The sequence below is a fragment of the Salvelinus namaycush genome, chromosome 8 (assembly GCF_016432855.1).
Source record: "Salvelinus namaycush isolate Seneca chromosome 8, SaNama_1.0, whole genome shotgun sequence".
In the NCBI taxonomy this organism is placed as follows: domain Eukaryota; kingdom Metazoa; phylum Chordata; class Actinopteri; order Salmoniformes; family Salmonidae; genus Salvelinus; species Salvelinus namaycush.
The window spans coordinates 48,868,499-48,890,584 of record NC_052314.1 but is presented as its reverse complement, the minus strand read 5'-3'; the positions used below and the strand labels follow the sequence as shown (position 1 = coordinate 48,890,584).

Below are 22,086 nucleotides of genomic sequence, written 5' to 3'. Positions count from 1 at the left end.
CCTATCCATGACAAAAGGAGAGACACTTTATACATCTTTGGTTAGGTCATCTTTAATCCAAGGATGTGTGATGAGCAAGCATCACTTTCTATCAACCTTAATTGGCAGAATATTCACACGTTTGCCAACCGATAAACCACACTCTCAAAGACAATCAAGCTCACGCACTCTCCCAAACTGGACATATAGAACAAAAATGAGACAGGCAGCGCGCACACACACACACACACACACACACACACACACACACACACACACACACACACACACACACACACACACACACACACACACACACACACACACACACACACCTCACCTCTCACAGAAGGTATGGAGGCAGGGCAGCACTTTGGGGTTGTCGTAGCGGTCCAGGCATATGCTGCAGATCAGGAACTGCTTGTCGATCTGTCGCACCACAGGGCTGGGGATGCTACTGGAGCCTTCACTGGCCATCCTAATACTCTGTCATAAAGTTCCCTTTTCCTCTCACCCTGCACCCTAGAGAGACACAGAGAGAGGGGGGTTAGAGGGGTTCACACACATACGCAGGGATGCCCATGTTAAGACTTCGACATAGAGGGAAGTGGGTTTTGGAGGTATGCACACACACGTACAGAAGTGTCCGAAATGTTGTTCGCATTCCCAACCAGTACGCATATGCACACACACACACACACACACACACACACACACACACACACACACACACAGAGATCAAAAGGCAAATTCACAGACACACAAATCAGCTGGAAAGAGAGACAAAGGTAAAAGGAGGAGACACACGTCAGCTGCTTGCTTCCTCCCATCCTGCCCCTCACCGAGACAGGAAATGCCAAACACACAAACACACAAATCACAGTTCTGTCACAGCAACAGCAAAACATCTCAACATAGTCCACATATCAGTATGTATATGAACAGCAGAGGGTCCAAGTATTAATGTATGATCTTAAATAATATTTCCCACAATATGGCCTATGGCCTATAAAGCTAAGGACATAACCATCACACACAATGGCATTATGCACACATTATATTGCACTGCTTAGTAGTAGTCATCAACAAGTCTATGAAATAAAATCACCCTCAAAGGACATGGAATAAGACCTAAGAAGTTAACTGCTCATTCAATGACTTACATAAAACAAAAGCATACAGATTGACAACTACGACCATCCAAAAGAAATTAGCCTTTTAGCATTTTGGCTAAATCACAGTCATTTCAAATGAGACACAGACGCTGTGGCTTTGGCTGCTTGGGGAACAGATCTGATACCCAGGGGCACAGATCTGATACCCAGGGGCTGGTCCCAGACCTGTTTGTGCCACCTTGCCATCTTTTGGCATTGCCATGCCAAAAGCACCAACAGATTTGGGACCAGGCGAACATGACACATGGCTGGTAGGGGGAAAAAAGACAGGTAGGAGGTCAATCTCAGGCCATGGCACCAGCTGAATAGCAACAGTAGAGCCAACAACTGGGGACCAAGCAATTCTGGCTACGGATACGAGCCACAGAAGAGTAGAATGTCCCTGAAAAATAAGGAGAGAAAGAAAAAAATATCCACTGTGGTTTTGGGGCCTTGGCCCTTGTCAGTACCCCTCAAAGAAGAACATTTTCAGGAGCCCAAGGCCTAGGCTGGCCATCTGGCATCCCTACCCAGGATCAATAACTCAATTTGGGGCTTGGATGATCTCAAAATAGAGTTTTTGCTATGGCTTCAGTGCTATGCTAGGTGGATGTTTCCAGAAAAAGCACTGAGTTATGAATATTTGATAACAAAGTGAAAGCAAAGCAGCGCATGTACAGTAGAAGCTTAGTGATGCCACTGAGGACAGAGTTGAGTGCTGAGCCATAGGAAAAGTAAAGTACAATATTCCGTTCAATACAAGCAGGCCTCAGACTCACGAGATTGTACTGAGTACTGTACTGTGCTCTACTCACTGTACTGTGCTATCCAATCTTGTGAAACGTGTCTATGATAGGTTAAAATGTGTGAGCAAAGCATGTGTGTCAGCTAGCTAGCTGTCTCAGGTTGTATTTAGGACAGGCAAAGAAACAGGACGCCTCTGCCGCTTGTAGAAAAAAGGCCCTGAGGGAGACTCCCTCCCTCGCTGATATCTTGTACAGTATGTGCCAGAAAATAGCTTGACGGGAAAAAAGAAAACCGTTGTCATGGCTACCGGGATGGAGAAGAGGTCAGCCCCTTCACTTGGTTTAACCCTTTCCATATAGTTTGCTTAAATCTTAAATGCTGACTACTCGACAGTAGACAGCAGAAGTCAAGTCCTTCATAGTGTCTGTCGCAACCTTATCTAAACTACAATATTTACATAACTTTGGTTGTGCGGCCCTTGAAGCTTAGTGGGTTTTAGCCAAGCGGTGGATTGAGATAAAAAAAAAGAAGCTAGATTTATCTGGAAAGCTTTGGTATTACGTCATTACACAGTCCTTTTCACTTCCTTGGTCAACTATGGGTTAACTCTCCACATGTGGGGACTTGGGACCTTAAAGAGGATGGCAATACGGTTCACGGTGTATTGAGATAATCCCGAAGATTTATGACACCATAACACTCAATAAACAAAGAAAGAGACTCGCACACTCTTAATGAAATGCTTCCAACAATTGAATGGGGTAAACCTAATAACCAATGTTTCGGCAACGCAGTGCCTTCTTCGGGGTTACATAATGAATGCTTGAACCAGGTTATGTAGGAATATTTTGGGGTGTGCGTCGGCTTTTTTAAATCATAACACTCAATATCTCAAGGGAATCTAATAAAACACAGTATATACTGTTGATCACAATTTTTACATTGAAAAGTCAACCGGTACATGCAAACACAAACCCAGCACAACGAAAGCCTTGTCAATCAAATAGATGATTGGATGAACCACAATTCGGCTCCTTCCCTGATTGATCAATTCCATTAAACATCGCTGTATACCTAGGTCGATTTGCAGTGCATGAAAGATGATTATGAAAGTGTTCCACAAATCCTTCTTTCAGACTCAGACACAACACAACAACAGACACCACGACGACAACACCAAACACAGACAGAACACATACAAAACTCATGTCATCTCACAAAGGGAGGTCTCGCCGTTACATAATCTTTATATAAGGCAGCGTGAAATGCAACTAAATAAATCCTGCTTGATTAATCCATCAATATGCTTCTAGCAGAGTGTCATAGGCAACAGATGACTGATGACAAAAGGTAGACTTCTGTTAAAGCATACACAGTGCATCGCCCGAATGTGATGACATTGCTAAGACACTATATAAATCACTCTAAAATCCCTATCCCAAACACTCAGTCACAGCAATCAACAGGGGTCCCCACTAAGCCGATATAGTAAGCGACACTGCCACCCACCCAGAGCTACCCGTGGCAACATGAGACTGTGCCACCGTGCCATCTACCCACCGCATTCTGTAGGAGCCCTACCATCGCCGAGTCATCCTCGGCTTAAAACGCAGCGCACGCTTCTGCCCTCTAAAGACACTCCTGTCCAGGGAGCAGAGAAATGATGAGCTGCTTAAAGAGCTGCTAAGCTTGAAAAGAGATGACGCCACATATCAAGAGCAGAGAGTTAGAGTGAGAAGAGGATTAATTGCGAGAGCCAACAGTGTAGACTTATGTCTGGACTCGTAGCCAATCAATCTCTTACATCTCTTTCCCTCTCCCTCCCTCCCTCCTTCTGTTGCTTTCCTCCCTCCCTCTTACTGTCACTTTTCCTTTTTCCCATCACCCTCTTTCTGTCTCCCTCTCTCTCCCCTCTGTTTTCCACTCACCCTATATATCCCTACCTCTCCCCATCCCTCCCTCCCTCCCCCCCTCCCGCTCTCTCAAGTTAATGCTGGCTCACTGCAGAAGAGCAGGCAAAGGATCCTGGGAAAGGGATGCAGCAGCGTCAGTAAGCAGCAGGGAGCGGATTGGCTGGCATCTTGAAGAGTGACCAATGAGACAGGGAACAGCCGGCGTGGGTCAGCTCAGCAACCAATGATGCAGAAGCTAACAGGATCAAAGGGAGCAGCAGTGTGCGTGTGTGTATACCCATATTGCTGACTCACTGCACAGGCGGAGAGAGAGAGACAGGGAGATGGAGATAAAGGTAGGGAAAAAGAAAGGGGGGAGCAGGGAAGAATGAACATTGATTAGGGCATGGGAAAGCCAGGGAGATATTAAAGAAGATAAAAATATATAGAAGGCTGAAGAGAGACTACAGAGAGTGAACAAGACTAGAGCAGTGTTCCCCAAACTCGGTCCCGGTGCACTTTTGTTTTTTGCACCAGACGGCTGATTCAAATAACCAACAAATTATTAAGGTTTGATTCAGCTGGGTAATGCTAGGGCAAAAACCAAAACTTGCACCCCTTGGGGTCCTGAGGACCGAGTTTGGGAAACACATGACGGGCGACAGAGAAGCAGTGGGCTGCCAATCGGCCTAGATCAAAAAGGCAGCCTCAATGGCACATGCATGCACATACACGAATACAGACACACACAAATAAATAAACACGCACACAGACAGTGACTCGCAGACACAGTCGGACACACACACACACACACACACACACACAACACACACACACACACACACACACACACACACGTCAACTCTAAACAGCGACAGCGGGGAATTGAGGTACACAGCAACTCGGTAGGTAGTACGAGCATTAGAAATGACAAGACACTTGATCTGATCACAATGTAACTAAGATATGGCAAAGCTGTTGGCTTCTGTCTAGATAACATAGCCTATAACATTTTGCAGTTCAGAATGACAAAATTTGTGAGGGCATCCAGAAACATGACAGTATGCAAATGTGACTAAAATAATGTAGTCTTAATTCTCAATTCAAGCCTTCTGCGTAGACTTGGGCTGCATCCCAAATGGCATCCTATTCTCTATTATAGTCCCTAAGGTCCCTGTTCAAAAGGAGTGCACTATATAGAGAATATGATGCCATTTGGGACACACGCTCTCTGCTCTTGCATAATGAAACGGCAGGTTTAATCTCACTCCCACTGTCACCTCATTGAGCAGGTCCTTAAATACTATGATTAAAAAGGAAAGTAGAATTGCACTAGCCTGGTCCTTGTCATACCAAGGAGTGGCATGATGGAACAAACAGAATGGTACTCAGGCTAGAATTTCCCTCTTATCTGTAGTTCAGATTAGAGGTCGACCGATTATGATTTTTCAACGCCGATACCGATACCGATTATTGGAGTACCAAAAAAAGCCGATACCGATTTTTTAAATTTATTTGTAATAAAGACAATTACAACAATACTGAATGAACACTTATTTTAACTTAATATAATACATCAATAAAATCAATTTAGCCTCAAATAAATAATGAAACATGTTCAATTTGGTTTAAATAACGCAAAAACAAAGTGTTGGAGAAGAACGTAAAAGTGCAATATGTGCCATGTTCCTTGCTCAGAACTTGAGAACATATGAAAGCTGGTGGTTCCTTTTAACATCTTTAATATTCCCAGGTAAGAAGTTTTAGGTTGTAGTTATTATAGGAATTATAGGACTATTTCTCTCTATACGATTTGTATTTCATATACCTTTGACTATTGGATGTTCTTATAGGCACTTTAGTATTGACAGTGTAACAGTATAGCTTCCATCCCTCTCCTCCCGCTACCTGGGCTCGAACCAGGAACACATCGACAACAGCCACCCTCGAAGCAGCGTTACCCATGTAGAGCAAGGGGAACAACTACTCCAAGTCTCAGAGCGAGTGACGTTTCAAACGCTATTAGCGCGCACCCCGCTAACTAGCTAGCCATTTCACATCGGTTACACCAGCCTAATCTCGGGAGTTGATAGGCTTGAATTCATAAACAGCAGAGCTGCTGGCAAAACACACAAAAGTGCTGTTTGAATGAATGCTTACGAGACTGCTGGTGCCCACCATCGCTCAGTCAGACTGCTCTATCAAATCATAGACTTAATTATAACATAATAACACACAGAAATACGAACCTTAGGTCATTAATATGGTCGAATCCGTAAACTATCATCTCGAAAACAAAACATTTATTATTTCAATGAAATACAGAACCGTTACATATTTTATCTAACAGGTGGCATCCATCAGTCTAAATATTCCTGTTACATTGCACAACCTTCAATGTTATGTCATAATTACGTAAAATTCTGGCAAATTAGTTCGCAATGAGCCAGGCGGCCCAAACTGTTGCATATACACTGACTTTATGTGCAATGAACGCAAGAGAAGTGAAACAATTTCACCTGGTTAATATTGCCTGCTAACCTGGATTTCTTTTAGCTAAATATGCAGGTTTAAAAATATGTACTTCTGTGTATTGATTTTAAGAAGGGCATTGATGTTTATGGTTAGGTACACGTTGGAGCAACGACAGTCCTTTTTCACGAATGCGCACTGCATCGATTATATACAACGCAGGACACGCTAGATAAACTAGTAATATCATCAACCATGTGTAGTTATAACTAGTGATTATGATTGATTTATTGTTTTTTATAAGATAGGTTTAATGCTAGCTAGCAACTTACCGTGGCTTCTTACTGCATTCGCGTAACAGGCGGGCTCCTCGTGAGGCAGGTGGTTAGAGCGTTGGACTAGTTAACCGTAAGGTTGCAAGATTGAATCCCTGAGCTGACAAGGTAAAAATCTGTCGTTCTGCCCCTGAACAAGGCAGTTAACCCACCGTTCCTAGGCCATCATTGAAAATAAGAATGTGTTCTTAACCGACTTGCCTAGTTAAATAAATGTGTAAAAAATAAATACAAATAAAAATAAAAACATTCGGTAAATCGGCGTCCAAAATGACCGATTTCCGATTGTTATGAAAACTTGAAACAAACCCTAATTAATCGGCCATTCCGATTAATCGGTCGACCTCTAGTTCAGATAGCATGAAACCGATATGGAGATAAAACGGAGACACGGGAGGAAGGGTGTAGATCGGGATTGAAGCCTGGTCTCCAGTGAGGAGGCATGTACTAGCCAGGAGGGTTACCCACTTGACCACAGCTCTGGACAGTACTGCATGATTACCAGAATGCTTGGGAGGCTAGTAGACATCTAGAGAAATTAGAATCAGGTCATGTGGGCCTATGTGTGATGGATGGATGGATGGACAGAGAGACTGGAAAGGCTTTTATAGAAGTGAATTGCGTGAACTTTACCAATAAGGGCACAATTGCACAAGCATATATCCAATTCATTGCCTGCAGAATTTCAAGTCGAGATGCATCACAACGAGAAAGTCTCTTTTCCAAGAAGTCCAGACAGAAGACTGAACAAGTGTTTTGTCCAATACCATGATGCTGCTGCACATGCTACACATTCTTATACCTTAATGCCTCCCAAAAACAGAGCATACGCAAAGCCAAAACAGGGTTGAAAAGAAAACAATCCACTAAACAAGACTGAATTCAACGAAAGGATTCTCCTCTTTTATTGGGTCTGAATCAGAACTCACTCGACCAAACTTGACCGATAGTGTCACGTTCCTGACCTATTGTTCCTTTTTCTTTTATTTATTTAGTTGGTCAGGGCGTGAGTTGGGGTGGGTTGTCTTTGTGTGTTTTGTCTAGTTTAGGGTGTGTGTATTGTTTAAGGGGTTTTTTAGTATGTATGGGGTTGTGTTCAGTGTAGGTGTTTAGGAAAGTCTATGGTTGCCTGATTTGGTTCTCAATCAGAGACAGCTGTTTATTGTTGTCTCTGATTGGGAGCCATATTTAAGGCAGCCATAGGCTTTAGGTGTTTGTGGGTAATTGTCTATGTTCTATGTTGCATGTGTGCACTTAGTTCAGATTTAGCTTCACGTTTGTTTTGTTCATTTTGTAAGTGTTTGTTTTTTCCTTCATTAAAAGAAGATGTATTTTTCACGCGCTGCGCCTTGGTCCTCTCTCTCTTATCAAGACGATCGTGACAGATAGCCACAGGCTCATAGCGTAGCATGCTGATGGCGAGTGTTCCAATCCAGTGCTTTACACACAAAAGCTCAGTCTCAAATGGTAACCTACTCCCTATATAGTGGAGTGCACTACTTTTGACCAGGGCCCATAGGGCTCTGGTCAAAAGTAGTACACTATACAGGGAATAGGGTGTCATTTGGGACGCACACATCATCTGGCTTTCAAAGGAGTTCTTGCTGCTAATACTATACAACTCAGAATGAAGAGTCATCAACACATTAGTAACCGCGCCAAAATGCGCATGTGGAATGCCAAGAACGTGCACTGCAAAATAATGATCTTTTACTGCAAGGATTTTTAGGATAGCTTGATATTGGTAATTCCATGGTAACGGAATTGCGTTGAGTCTCAGATTGTTCACTTAAAATGTAAACCAAACAATTGATTGCAAAGTTTAACAAACCATACAACTCTATGCACAAGGACAACTTTTAACAATTTACACTGAACATTTTACAAAAACACATTTACTGGAAGAACTGTGCAGAGGCAAAGTTTGGTAAGATAATTTTGGTAAAATGTCCTTGAGTCCATGTTAAAAATATCTAAATGTTTTAAATATGTTTAAATATCTGCTTCGAATTAAGATTCAGCGACGTCGGCAGAAAGAATGGGATGTTAGCTATAACATGACACATTGACTTTGAAAAAAATCTATTTTGGTTATTGAACTACATTAAAAGTGGATTTACACCCTGTAATGGAAATGTGGTAACAGAATTTCATCAAGGGTCCCTGATCTGTTTTACACAGAAATCCATAATTGTGGATATTAATGTAATTATCTTCATGGTGATGTATCCTAAATAAGTACACAAAAGGTATAAATATGAAATATCCTCCAATGCATATTTGGGTATTATTTTTAACACATTATTTTAATGAGCTCTGCCCCCAAACAAGACCACATTTGGTTGGTCCGAACCAAATATAAATCAATCATAGACATCTTTTTAGACATCAAAGTACAGCACATTAATGTACTTAACTCGTGTGCTCCACTGTGTACTGAACTCCACAGTTCAGTACTATACTTTTCTTTACTGCACTCTACTGTGCTGTACTATACTTTTCTTTACTGCACTCTACTGTGCTGTACTATACTTTTCTTTACTGCACTCTACTGTGCTGTACTATACTTGTCTTTACTGTACTCTACTGTGCTTTACTGTGCTGTCCCAACTTGTGAACCCAACTGTGGTTTGTGACTATTATAATTTCCCATTGTAGCCTATTCAATTGCAGAAATTCTGTTAATGATTTTTTGGAAATTCCATTTTGAGTTTTAAATCACTTAATAATTCATAAACAAAATTGATAACAGTAAAAACACTAACTAATTGATAGGTTTACCTTTACTTGTTACACTTCTGTGAACTTTCATTATCCTCCTTCCTCATGAGGGAAAGAAAATAGAAAATATCTTAAAGATATGTGGGATTTGGTGATGTAACGGTTGTCCTCCTCCTTCTTCCGAAGAGGAGGAGTAGGGATTGGACCAAAGCGCAGCGTGATAGTTTGACATAACGAATTTATTATATCCAGACGAAACACGAATAAACACTTGAATTGATTACCAAAATAACAAAACGACGTAGACAGACCTGAACATGGAACTTACATAAATACACGAAGAACTCACGAACAGGAACAGACTACATACACGAACGACAACGAAACAGTCCCGTGTGGTGCAACATACACAGACACGGAAGACAACCACCCACAAACAAACAGTGTGAACAGCCTACCTTTATATGGTTCTCAATCAGAGGAAACGTCAAACACCTGTCCCTGATTGAGAACCATATAAGGCTAATTACCAATGACCTACACATAGAAACACAAAACATAGAATGCCCACCCCAACTCACGCCCTGACCAACTAAACACATACAAAAATAACAGAAAACAGGTCAGGAACGTGACAGGTGACGGAATTGAGGCACAAGGCATTGTTTCTTAAATGTACAGAAGGCTGAAAAATGTATCCAAAACAAAATATTAAAAAGTGTTGATATTAGTTGGCAAGGGTTTTTACCTCAAAATTGTGTTTTGATGTATTTCTAATACATTTTAAAACTTTTTCTGGTAGAGGTTTTCTAAGACCCCTTTTCCATCTGTTTGACCAGAAGTCAAAAGCCTTTGCTTATTCCTAAAAAAAAAATATAATAAAAAAAAATGGTTGAAATATCTATATATGGGGCCTCCCGGGTGGCGCAGTGGTCTAGGGCACTGCATCGCAGCGCTAGCTGCGCCACCAGAGTCTCTGGGTTCGCGCCCAGGCTCTGTCTCAGCCGGCCGCGACCGGGAGGTCCGTGGGGCGACGCACAATTGGCCTAGCGTCGTCCGGGTTAGGGAGGGTTTGGCCGGTAGGGATATCCTTGTCTCATCGCGCTCCAGCGACTCCTGTGGCGGGCCGGGCGCAGTGCGCGCTAACCAAGGGGGCCAGGTGCACGGTGTTTCCTCCGACACATTGGTGCGGCTGGCTTCCGGGTTGGAGGCGCGCTGTGTTAAGAAGCAGTGGTTGGGTTGTGCTTCGGAGGACGCATGGCTTTCGACCTTCGTCTCTCCCGAGCCCGTATGGGAGTTGTAGCGATGAGACAAGATAGTAATTACTAGCGATTGGACACCACAAAAATTGGGGAGAAAAGGGGGTAAAATTTATTTTAAAAAGAAAAGAAAAAAGAAAAAATTATCTATATATGCCTTAATTTTTCTAAAATATAGACACCCAACAGCAAGATTTAACTTGGGGTCTTTTGTTTAGACATGTAACATTAACGTTAGCTAGCTAAACAATGAACTATAAACCCAATCCATAGAATACTAGCAATACAAATCGATTGTCATAGCTAGCTAAAGTTAACCAAATAGGTTCAATGTTAGCTAGCAAGCCAGCCATCGAACTTCAGCTAGCTAGCTAACAGCAAGCTTTAACCTCCAATGAAAACAGCTTTCTGACAAAATTAGAAACATATAATATCTGAAACTGTAGCCAGTCTCTTACCCGTCGTATACATGGATGAAAGCTTCACGGCTGACTGCAAACCCTTTCATTAAATAAGACGTCCTGTGTCGTTTCCATTTAGTTTGCACATCCTGCTTGGCTCGTTGTGTCAAGTCACTCTGGTTCACACCGACTGTGTGCAATGCCATAAGAATCATCAGATCTTTCTCCCTCTCTGTCTCAGATGCCATGGTTGCCTTTAGTTTGAAGATGCAATCCGGAAACAGGTGTTTTATACAACAGCCTTCTGTGTTTTCTTTTCGACTCCTTGTGCATTTGCAATCAAACGCCAGAATTCTATTAATCTCCTTATCATACTCTGCTTCTACTAGACATTCCACTGATTTCAAAACTCAGTCAACTTCTTCCGTGACAACACTGTTGATCGCCGTTTCTTCCCCATCACTGTCATCAGAAGACTCTACACTGTCTTCTTCAATGAAAATGTGTTTACCTAAATCAGCAATTTCCTCATCGTCTGATTCATTTTCAGAGTCAGCATGGCACGATAGTCCTCCAGAAAGTAGTCCATCACAACTTTTCCCCACTGACCTTTGTCAATAGTGCCTGATAAATTCAGGGCAGCAATGTTATTGAGAGCAGTAGCAACATATTTGCAGTTCTCCATGGCTAATGTTATATCTTTCGAAAAAACTGCAGTAGAAAGGATAATCTACGCATAACGAGCATCTCATTTTATAGACACAAGATGCTACATTGCAGACCAATCTGAAACTCATCTCTCGGCATGTCCAGCCCACTCATCATCTCAGCCATTCCTGACTAGCGGGAAGGTTCCTGACTTTTTCTTTGGCTAAACCAACTAGGCTCGTAATTTAACAACTGTATTCGATGGCATAAAATTGTTATTAAGGCACATGAAAGCTCACATATTCGAGAAGGCATTTCTGCCCCACAAAATGCATTTTGATAAAAACAAATGTTTTACGATCAAACAGCTCTCCTATGAAGTCGTGACTTGCGACATACACCTAGTTTCCTGATACGGGTCACAATTTGAAATGCTCCTATGAACTTCACGTTGGTGCTGTGCTCATGCCACGTTTTACACAGAAATGACCATATCTACTTTGAGCCTGGTTTGAATTCCAAACAAGATAGAAAGAAAGAGAAGTCTACAGTAATTCATTTTAAAAAGGTGGATACACCCCAAGGTTGCCTCTCAAAATGGCACCTTATTCTGTAATTCATTTAACAAAGGTGGATACACCCCAAGGTTTCCTCTCAAAATGGCACCCTATGCTGTATATAGTGCACTACTTTTGACCAGGGCCCATAAGGTGCCATTTGGGATGCAAAACAAAACAATGACCAAACCAACAAAGCTGATGAAACTACAGTTAAACAAATATATTATTGGTGCAATTTAATCACAGGAGGCAAAGCATAACAAGCGTGAACAGCTCTATCGTTTATAATAATTACCATAATTAGTGGGAAATGAAATGTAGTGTGTAATTTATCAGGCCACTGATTCAGAATTTCACACTACACGAATCAAATCACAATGACTCTTACCGAGGGGGAGAGAACACAAAGCATATGAGAAGTTTTCAATAATAACTTATTAGCAGCATGAAAGTAAATCTAATCAAGAGAATATGGCCAGTTAGTCTATCAGCAAACAACATTTGAGTCAATAGCAGAAGGGCTTATGGATATACGTTTTCATTGTCAGTGCAATCAAATTATGTCATTGGTCTGTGTGCATCTGCTAGGAGATAGGGCTGCTAGGAAATAAACTAGTTCTGTGTAACCACAACAGAGTAAGGAGAACCAGAGACTACAGAGAGATCACAGACTAGATACTAGCCCCTTACTGAGATTTTTTTTTAAACTGATCAGAGAGGTTGTAGAGGAGGAGGTGAGGACGCTGGAAAGGGGATGTAGGAGGATTGGCTTGGATATAACAGGAACAGGGATGGTAATTCCCAATCATTACGTTTGCGTACATGTGCATCCATGCTTGTGCACCCACACCACCCAGTCAGTCCATTTCACCATTCCAGCTGTGAGCTCTGTGTGTCTGTGTCTGTGTGTGTCTGTGTGTGTCTGTGTGTGTCTGTGTGTGTCTGTGTCTGTGTCTGTGTGTGTGTGTGTGTGCGTGCGTGCGTGCGTGCGTGCATCTTTAAAATGTGTCCACCCTCTCCTCTTTCAGACGCCAGATTGAGGATTACTTCACCCCATTCAGAGGGAGGTCTGCATGACTGTTGGCATCTGTAGACACCCCCATCCCACCACCCCCACCCCCCGGACACAACAACACTGGGCTGGAAAGAACACTTGATTAAAAAAGAGAAAACGGGTGTTTTTGCCTCTCACAGCAAGGTTATGTGGTACAGTAGGCGTATGCCAACTCTCAACCTTCTCAATTTAACACACCCAGTTCAGTTACATTACTTCTACTGCAAATATAGGCCAAAACCCTGTTCGAATAGTATATAAAGTCTTCATTTTTTCCTTCCTTCAAATAATATCAGATCTGACATGATTGGAAAAATGTGAAAGCCGCTTACTAGAAACTCCAGTTTCAATCTATCCAATCTTGTTTGACCTATTTTTTTTTACAGTCTATGTGTTTGACCCACAATACGTAAGGGGAGAGAAGAAGAAGTACTGCACCACAGCCCAAACTCCAAAATCAAATTCTCATATTCATCAATAATACTGTATATACCACTCACCAGTCTCAATGGAAAGCAGTGTCGGTGTGCAGCCCTGTCTCGCCTCTCTAAGTTTTGGCCAATAATGTCAATACTCCGCTCCGCTCTGCTATCCTTTCCATCCCACAGCTCTTTCCAGAGCACTGACCTCAGCTGTTTCCCCCTACGCTCCCTATCTCTCTCCATCTCTCTCTGGGAACAACACAAACTGCCTTGTCACGCCATCACAACGGTGACGCCGGCCAAATTTTCTAAACGTAAACCAGAGCGTGAGAGGGACACAAACACTCAGTCACACACACACGCGACTAAATGGGACACAACAGGTTAGAGCAGGGGGCCCAACTCTCCATAATGAAATCACTAGTAGCATTAGCAGCATGCTAACACGTCAGTTAACTGTCTGAGACTGTAGACAGACACAGGGCTTGTTTTCAGTGAGTGGAGGGATTCTTTTCAGAACTGGAGAGAGTGTGTGTTAGAAGAGGCCCAGTGTTCCAAAGGGGAATCCTAACAGGTTTTTATTTATTGGGTTTATTAGCAGTGCCAAATTCCGAACACACACACAAACACGCATGCAGGCACAAACAAACACGCATGCACAGAACACGCACATAAACTTCACCTGGCTGGGATACATATTATCAATGACTAGACTGGCCACACAAACAAGGAACATAAATGCTGTGCACTTTGTTACCGAGCAACGACCGGAGCACCCCGCATGGTAAAAGGGCTTTGAAATCACCATAATAACAAAGGACATTGTGGACTTAATGACTGACATTAAAGTCCTCCCATCATATAGGATGCATCCCAAATGGCACCCTATTCCCTACATAGTGCAATACTTTTAACCAGGGCCCATAGGGTCAAAAGTAGTGCAACCATAGGAAATAGGGTGCCATTTGTGACGCAGTTATAGTGTGGGGTGAAATAACAGCAATTTCTGTGAGTATTCATTTGATTTAAGATGAGTCTTCGTTAACTGGGGAATACAAGTCTTGTTCAATGGAAGGCAACAAAGCTAAATTATAGCATTGGTCTAAAATTAAATGGACAATGAAAATGACAACAGTCCATGAAGACTACATCAATCCTGAAACATCGGCACTGCTGTAGATCAACAACTAGCACAAAGCACCTATCATTCAGATGAATTGGGCAGTATACAAAATTAGAAATGACCTATCATTAAAAGAAGACCACTTATCAGAGCATACAAATCTAACCAACATAGCAGATATTTTTCATTGAATTATTCGAGCCAATTTCCATTTAGGCAGTTTGTGAGGCAGACATCAAAGATACAATCTGATTGAGGCATCTACAACAATTATCAGTGACTATAGAATCCATAGTGCTGAATACCATACAGTTGAAGTCGGAAGTTTACATACACCTTAGCCAAATACATTTAAACTCAGTTTTGCACAATTCCTGACATTTAACCCTCGTAAAAATTCCTTGTCTTAGGTCAGTTAGGATCACCACTTTATTTTAAGAATGTGAAATGTCAGAATAATAGTAGACAGAATGATTTTTCAACTTTTATTTCTACCATCACATCCCCAGTGGGTCAGAAGTTAACATACACTCAATTAGTATTTGGTAGCATTGCCTTTAAATTGTGTAACTTGATATGCATATCCTAGCTTCTGGGCTTGAGTAACAGGCAGTTTACTTTGGAAACCTCATTCATCCAAACTTCCGAATACTGCCCCCTACCCAGAAGAAGTTAACTTGGGTCAAACGTTTTGGGTAGCCTTCCACAAGCTTCCCACAATAAGTTGGATGAATTTTGGCCCATCCCTCCTGACAGAGCTGGTGTAACTGAGTCAGGTTTGTAGGCCTCCTTGCTCGCACACACTTTTTCAGTTCTGCCCACACATTTCCCATAGGATTGAGGTCAGGGCCACTCCAATACCTTGAGTTTGTTGTCCTTAAGCCATTTTGCCACAACTTTGGAAGTATGCTTGGGTCATTGTCCACCTGGAAGACCCATTTGCGACCAAGCTTTAACTTCCTGACTGATGTCTTGAGATGTTGCTTCAATATATCCACATAATTTTCCTCCCTCATGATGCCATCTATTTTGTGAAGTGCACCAGTCCCTCCTGCAGCAAAGCACCCCCACCCCCACATGATGCTGCCACCCCAGTGCTTCACGGATGGGATGGTGTTCTACAGCTTGCAAGCCTCCCCCTTTTTCCTCCAAACATATTTATGATCATTATGGCCAAACAGTTCGATTTTTGTTTCATCAGACCAGAGGACATTTCTCCAAAAAGTACGATCTTTGTCCCCATGTGCAGTTGCAAACCGTAGTCCGGCTTTTTTTATGGCGGTTTTGGAGCAGTGGCTTCTTCCTTGCTGAGCGGCCTTTCAGGTTATGTCGATGTAGGACTTGTTTGACCCTGGATATAGATACTTTTGTACCTGTTTCCTCCAGCATCTTCACAAGGTCCTTTGCTGTTGTTCTGGGATTGATTTGCATTTTTCACACCTAAGTACATTCATCTCTAGGAGACAGAACGCGTCTCCTTCCTGAGCGGCATGATGGCTGCGTGGTCCCATGGTGTTTATACTTGCGTACTATTGTTTGTACAGATGAACATGGTACCTTCAGGCATTTGGAAATTGCTCCCAAAGATGAACCAGACTTGTGGAGGTCTACAAAACATTTTCTGAGGTCTTGGCAGATTTCTTTTGATTTTCCCATGATGTCAAGCAAAGAGACACTGAGTTTGAAGGTAGGCCTTGAAATACATCCACAGGTACACCTCCAATTGATTAAAATTATGTCAATTAGCCTGTCAGAAGCTTCTAAAGCCATGACATCATTTTCTGGAATTTTCCAAGCTGTTTGATGGCACAGTCAACTTAGTGTATGTAAACTTCTGACCCACTGGAATTGTAATACAGTGAATTATAAGTGAAATAATCTGTCTGTAAACAATTGTTGGAAAAATGACTTTTGTCATGCACAAAGTAGATGTCCTACTAACCATCTTGCCAAAACTATAGTTTGTTAACAAAAAATTTGTGGAGTGGTTGAAAAACGAGTTTTAATGACTCCAACCTGAGTGTATGTAAACTTCCGACTTCAACTGTACGTAATTAACCCATAAAGGGGCAATCTGCAGTTGCTACATCAATTTTTTTAATTTATAACGATATGTACCCATTGATTCTTGAAGAATACAACTTAATATATACAGTGCCTTCGGAAAGTATGCAGACCCCTTGACTTTTTCCACATTTTGTTACGTTACAGCCTTACATGCTGACCAGACCGGACACATCACGTGCGCGAGCGTTGCAAAATAAATTTAGAAATCCATGTTATTCAATTATTGCACCCACACTGCTCGTGCGCAGCTGTTTTGAACTGTTTTGCCAGTTGTCGTGGTAATACTATGAAAGTTTAGATGCCAATCACCATATAAGTTCAAAGATGAAAAAGCCTGGGAGTAGAGATGACTAGAAACGATTCGGTTGACCATTTTATGTGTGGATTAATTGTCGGAGTAGAGGACCTTGTGCATTTCAGGTAAAATAACAACTCAATGTTTATATCCCAGGACAAATTAGCTAGCAAGTGCAAGATAACTAGCTAAATTGCCATACATGTTTAATGCTTTTTGACCTGTCCCCAAATGAATGTCATTGGTTCAGAGTTTGTTTTGATATTTTAACCTGCGTGTCGTGATCGTGTTTGGTGTACGGGAACAAAATAAATGTATGCACGATAGCGCACGATGGAGCACGCGCGCCGCCGGTTTGGGTTCCGTGTTATTTAAAAATTGATGAAAAAAAATTATATTCAGTAATCTACACACAATACCGAACAATAACAAAGCGAAAATAGGTTTTTATAAATGTTTACAAAATTAAAAACTGAAATACCTTATTTACATAAGTATTCAGACCATTTGCTATGAGATTCTAAATTGAGCTCAGGTGCATCCTATTTCCATTGATCATCCTTGAGATGTTTCTACAACTTGATTGGAGTCCACCTGTGGTAAATCAATTGATTGGACATGATTTGGAAAGGCACACACCTGTCTATATAAGGTCCCACAGTTGACAGTGCATGTCAGAGCAAAAACCAAGCATGAGGTCAAAGGAATTGTCCGTAGAGCGCCAAGACATTTTGTTGAGGCACAGATCTGGTGAAGGGTACCAAAACATTTCTGCAGCATTGAAGGTCCCCAAGAACACAGTGGCCTCCATCATTCTTAAATGGAAGAAATTTGAACCACCAAGACTCTGCGTAGAGCTTGTCGCCCAGCCCAACTGAGCAATCAGGGGGAGAAGGGCCTTGGTCAGGGAGGTGACCAGGAACCCGATGGTCAATCTGACAGAGCTCCAGAGTTCCTCTGTGGAGATGGGAGAACCTTCCAGACGGACAACCATCTCTGCAGCAATCCATCAATGAGGCCTTTATGGTAGAGTGACCAGACGGAAGCAACTACTCAGTAAAAGGCACATGACAGCCCGCTTGGACTTTGTAAAAAGGCACCTAAAGACTCTCAGACCATGAGAAACAAGATTTTCTGGTCTGATGAAACCAAGATTAAACTCTTTAGCCTCAATGCCAAGCGTCACGTCTGGAGGAAACCTGGCACCATCCCTAAGGTGAAGCATGGCAGTGGCAGCATCATGCTGTGAGGATGTTTTTCAGTGGCAGGGAGACTAGTCAGGATTGAGGCAAAGATGAACGGAGCAAAGTACAGAGAGATCTTTGATGAAAACCTGCTCCAGAACGCTCAGGTCCTCAGACTGGGGTGACGGTTCACTTTCCAACAATACAACGACCTTAAGCACACAGCCGAGACAACGCAGGAGTGGCTTCGGGACAAGTCTTTGAATGTCCTTGAGTGGCCCACCCAGAGCCCGGACTTGAACCCAATCGAACATCTCTGGAGAGACTTGAAAATAGTGGGGCAGCGACGCTCCCCATCCAACCTGAACGAGCTTGAGAGGATCTGCAGGGAATGGGAGAAACTCCTCAAATAAAGGTGTGCCAAGCTTGTAGCGTCATACCCAAGAAGAATCAATGTTGTAATCACTGCCAAAAGGTGCTTCAACAAAGTACTGAGTAAAGGGTATGAATACGTAAGTAAATGTAATATATATATATATACAGTGGGGAGAACAAGTATTTGATACACTGTCGATAATGCAGGTTTTCCTACTTACAAAGCATGTAGAGGTCTGTAATTTTTTATCATAGGTACACTTCAACTGTGAGAGACGGAATCTAAAACAAAATCCAGAAAATCACATTGTATGATTTTTAAGCATTTTATTGCAAAAAGCCATATCTCAGACTGGCCAATAAAAATAAAAGATTAAGATGGGCAAAAGAACACAGACACTGGACAGAGGAACTTTGCCTAGAAGGTCAGCATCCTGGAGTCGGCAATCACTGTTGATGTTGAGACTGGTATTTTGTGGGTTCTATTTAATGAAGCTGCCAGTTTATGACTTGTGAGGCGTCTATTTAAAAAGGGACAATCAACTGCTAATTGTCCCTTTAAAACCTATTATGTTGAAATTGTTGCTTAATTGTCAGGATAATCCTCATCTTGGCTATCCTATACCGCAGTGTTTTCATCTCAATCTCTCTTTGTTGAGAGGGATTTGTCGGTTCAATGTGTGTTTGTTGGAAAGGGTGCGTTAAGTCCCCCACCCCCACTCTGTGCGTGGACACACACACACACACAAATCTAAAGCATCCACTGGGCCCACGCAGTAGGGATGGGATGATGAGAGATCATAGAGATATAGGGAGGGGAAGGGGGATGGTACAGATCTCTCTCATCCTCCCACCCACAAGTATATTAAAACCATCTCCCACCCACAGCTATAGATAGAGGCTTTGGTCATTGCGGTTTAAACCAAAAGGCATCCTGATGCTATTAGATGTTGTTACATAATGCCACGGCAGCCATGTTTGTGCCTGCTGGACAATATTGACCCCTAGCAGTTCAGGGAATGTTCCGAATGCTCAATATACTGCATCTCTTCTCCCACTCCCTGGTAGTCAGAGGAATATAGCTATATACCGGTATGCGTGCTTTACTGAGAAGAATACTCAAACATTGCCTACTGTTCTTTGTACTCAATGTTGAACATTGTTTTTCCCCTTTGCTGGCTGTGTATCTGTGAAGGCCTGTCTTTTTCATAAGTGGTCTGTCCATGACAATAACACTCACTCTACACATCTAGCGACAGCACTGTCTGAGGATAGCAGATATGTCAATGAGAAGAGTCAGTGTGTGTGTGTGTGTGTGTGTGTGTGTGTGTGTGTGTGTGTGTGTGTGTGTGTGTGTGTGTGTGTGTTCCAGTCACCTTAAATTAGGGCCTACAACTGTGCTAGCGTCAGGGCAACAGAAAACATGGACTTTGCACATCTGTCAACCAGAGTCAGATACACTTCCCATTTCAGCCCTCACTGAGCAGTCAGCCATACCACGAAATACACTGCATCTGTGAGACTGAGAAGCAGTACTGTTAAAGGATCACTTTACTGAAAAACTGTCTTTTGGTATTTTGTTCATTAGTCCACTGCTAATACTATCCCCCAAAACAGTGCACGCCAGCAGTCAAGTTTTCAAGATAGAGCACGTTCAGTACAGAGCAAAAACTGTGATGAGTTGAGCATGTGTTCATGTTTTTGACGCAAACTATCCCTTAGCACACTCAACCACAAATGTATTAGCTAAATGCAAATAAAAAGGCTAAACGTTTCAGAGCTAACACGAACACAGTGTAAACCACTTGACTCAATATCAACCAACAGAATATCAGATAGATATAAAGAAAACAGTTCATGGAACAATAAGGGAAATAGGCAAAGGAAATATAATTTCACAAGATGAAATACAAAGCAGACCTCAATAAAATAGTTCATTATTTCAAAAATATATTCTAAGCAAGATAAACTCCCATGAAAATAGGACATGATCATTAAAATAGCATATTACATTCCAATTATAATATATGGATGGAATTTGATTGTATCGCATCATAACCCACTTAAGATTTCAGGGCTTGACTCGCTACAGAGCCCCACACCCATTGTAGCCCATATAGCTGCCCATAACTGTCTGCATGATGAACATTGGACCAGTGCAACCACCAGATATCAAGTTTCATCACTCCAGCAATTGATACACAGGCCTTGTCCCAAATGGTACCCTCTTCCCAATGTAGTGCACTAGTTTTGACCAGAGCCCCCCTATTTAGTGCACTACTTTTGACCAGGCCCATATGGCTCTGGGCAAAAGTAGTGCACTATATAGGGACAGTGGTGCCATTTGGGAGACAGACACACTCTCACAGTCCTCCCCCTATCAATGTATCATCAGTGTCCGGTTTCCTCGCATGGGCGTCAGTCTACAGCCTGCCCCCGCTGATAAAACTCAACACACACACACACACACACACACAATGGGAGAACAACTGCAAGTGTCAAACACCTGACAAACAAAACTACTGTAAACGAAAACACACACACACACACACACACACACACACACACACACACACACACACACACTATGTGTACATACAGTAAGATCTAAGTTCAACATTCAGCCACCACACCATTGCTCATAGTGTTGTGATATGATGTTACTATTCAAGAAAATGGTTCCAGTAATATTTCAAGAGATATAAGGTATTTGAGTGAAATGAGGATGTCAACTATGGATCTTTCCCTTGACATTGTATGTGTCTAGTCAACTAATTATCTCTGACTGTTTGTGCTAGAGGGGCAGACCTACAGAGACACACACTTAGTGACGTACACGGAGACTTCACACCACACACTCAACTATCCCCCCAAAGGAGACACCATGCAGATAATACAACTTCCTCCCTTCTTAATTTCTCTCTGTCAATGTCCCTCTTTTTTCCCTTCTCTCTCCATCCTCCCTTCTCCAAACCCAGAAAACACCACTTACTTGAACTCCATGGCTGTTCTGTTTCTGTCTCCTCTCTCTTCCCTCTCGGTATGTAAGAACGTCCACACAGATCTCCCTGTCACATAATCCGTCTCATCTCTGACACGGTGTGTGTGTGTGTGTGTGTGTGTGTGTATGTTAGGGAGCGTATGTGTGTGAGAGGCTGGAGCTGTTACGATAATGCAAACAGACTGACAGAGAAGCCACCAGCTGAGCGCAGCAGGAGGGGGGAGGGGCATCAGTGTCAGGGGAGAGGCATTGACCAATCGCAGAGCTCAGTGAGGCTTGGGGGTGGCCACATGTGTGTGTGTGTGTGTTTGGCTTGTAGCCCCACAGGGCCAGAGGCGTCACAGGCAGAAAACAACAGACTTCACTAGATAAGGAGGGAGAGAGTAAGGGATGTGTA

General features: G+C 42.4%; 1 protein-coding gene across 2 annotated transcripts in view; it reads right to left on the bottom strand.

The window, feature by feature from the left end:
• The window catches only part of trim2a (tripartite motif containing 2a), a 50,792-nt gene extending 28,944 nt beyond the window's left edge, over positions 1–21,848 (bottom strand). For both annotated transcript variants that reach the window (XM_038999887.1, XM_038999888.1), the window contains exons 1-2: positions 21,681–21,848; positions 320–501 (exon numbers count right to left, since the gene is read on the bottom strand). In XM_038999887.1, the coding sequence (XP_038855815.1) occupies positions 320–456 (137 nt within the window). In that variant the 5' untranslated portion in view covers positions 457–501; positions 21,681–21,848. The remainder of the gene's footprint in view (positions 1–319; positions 502–21,680) is intronic.
• Positions 21,849–22,086: the final 238 nt, after the last annotated feature.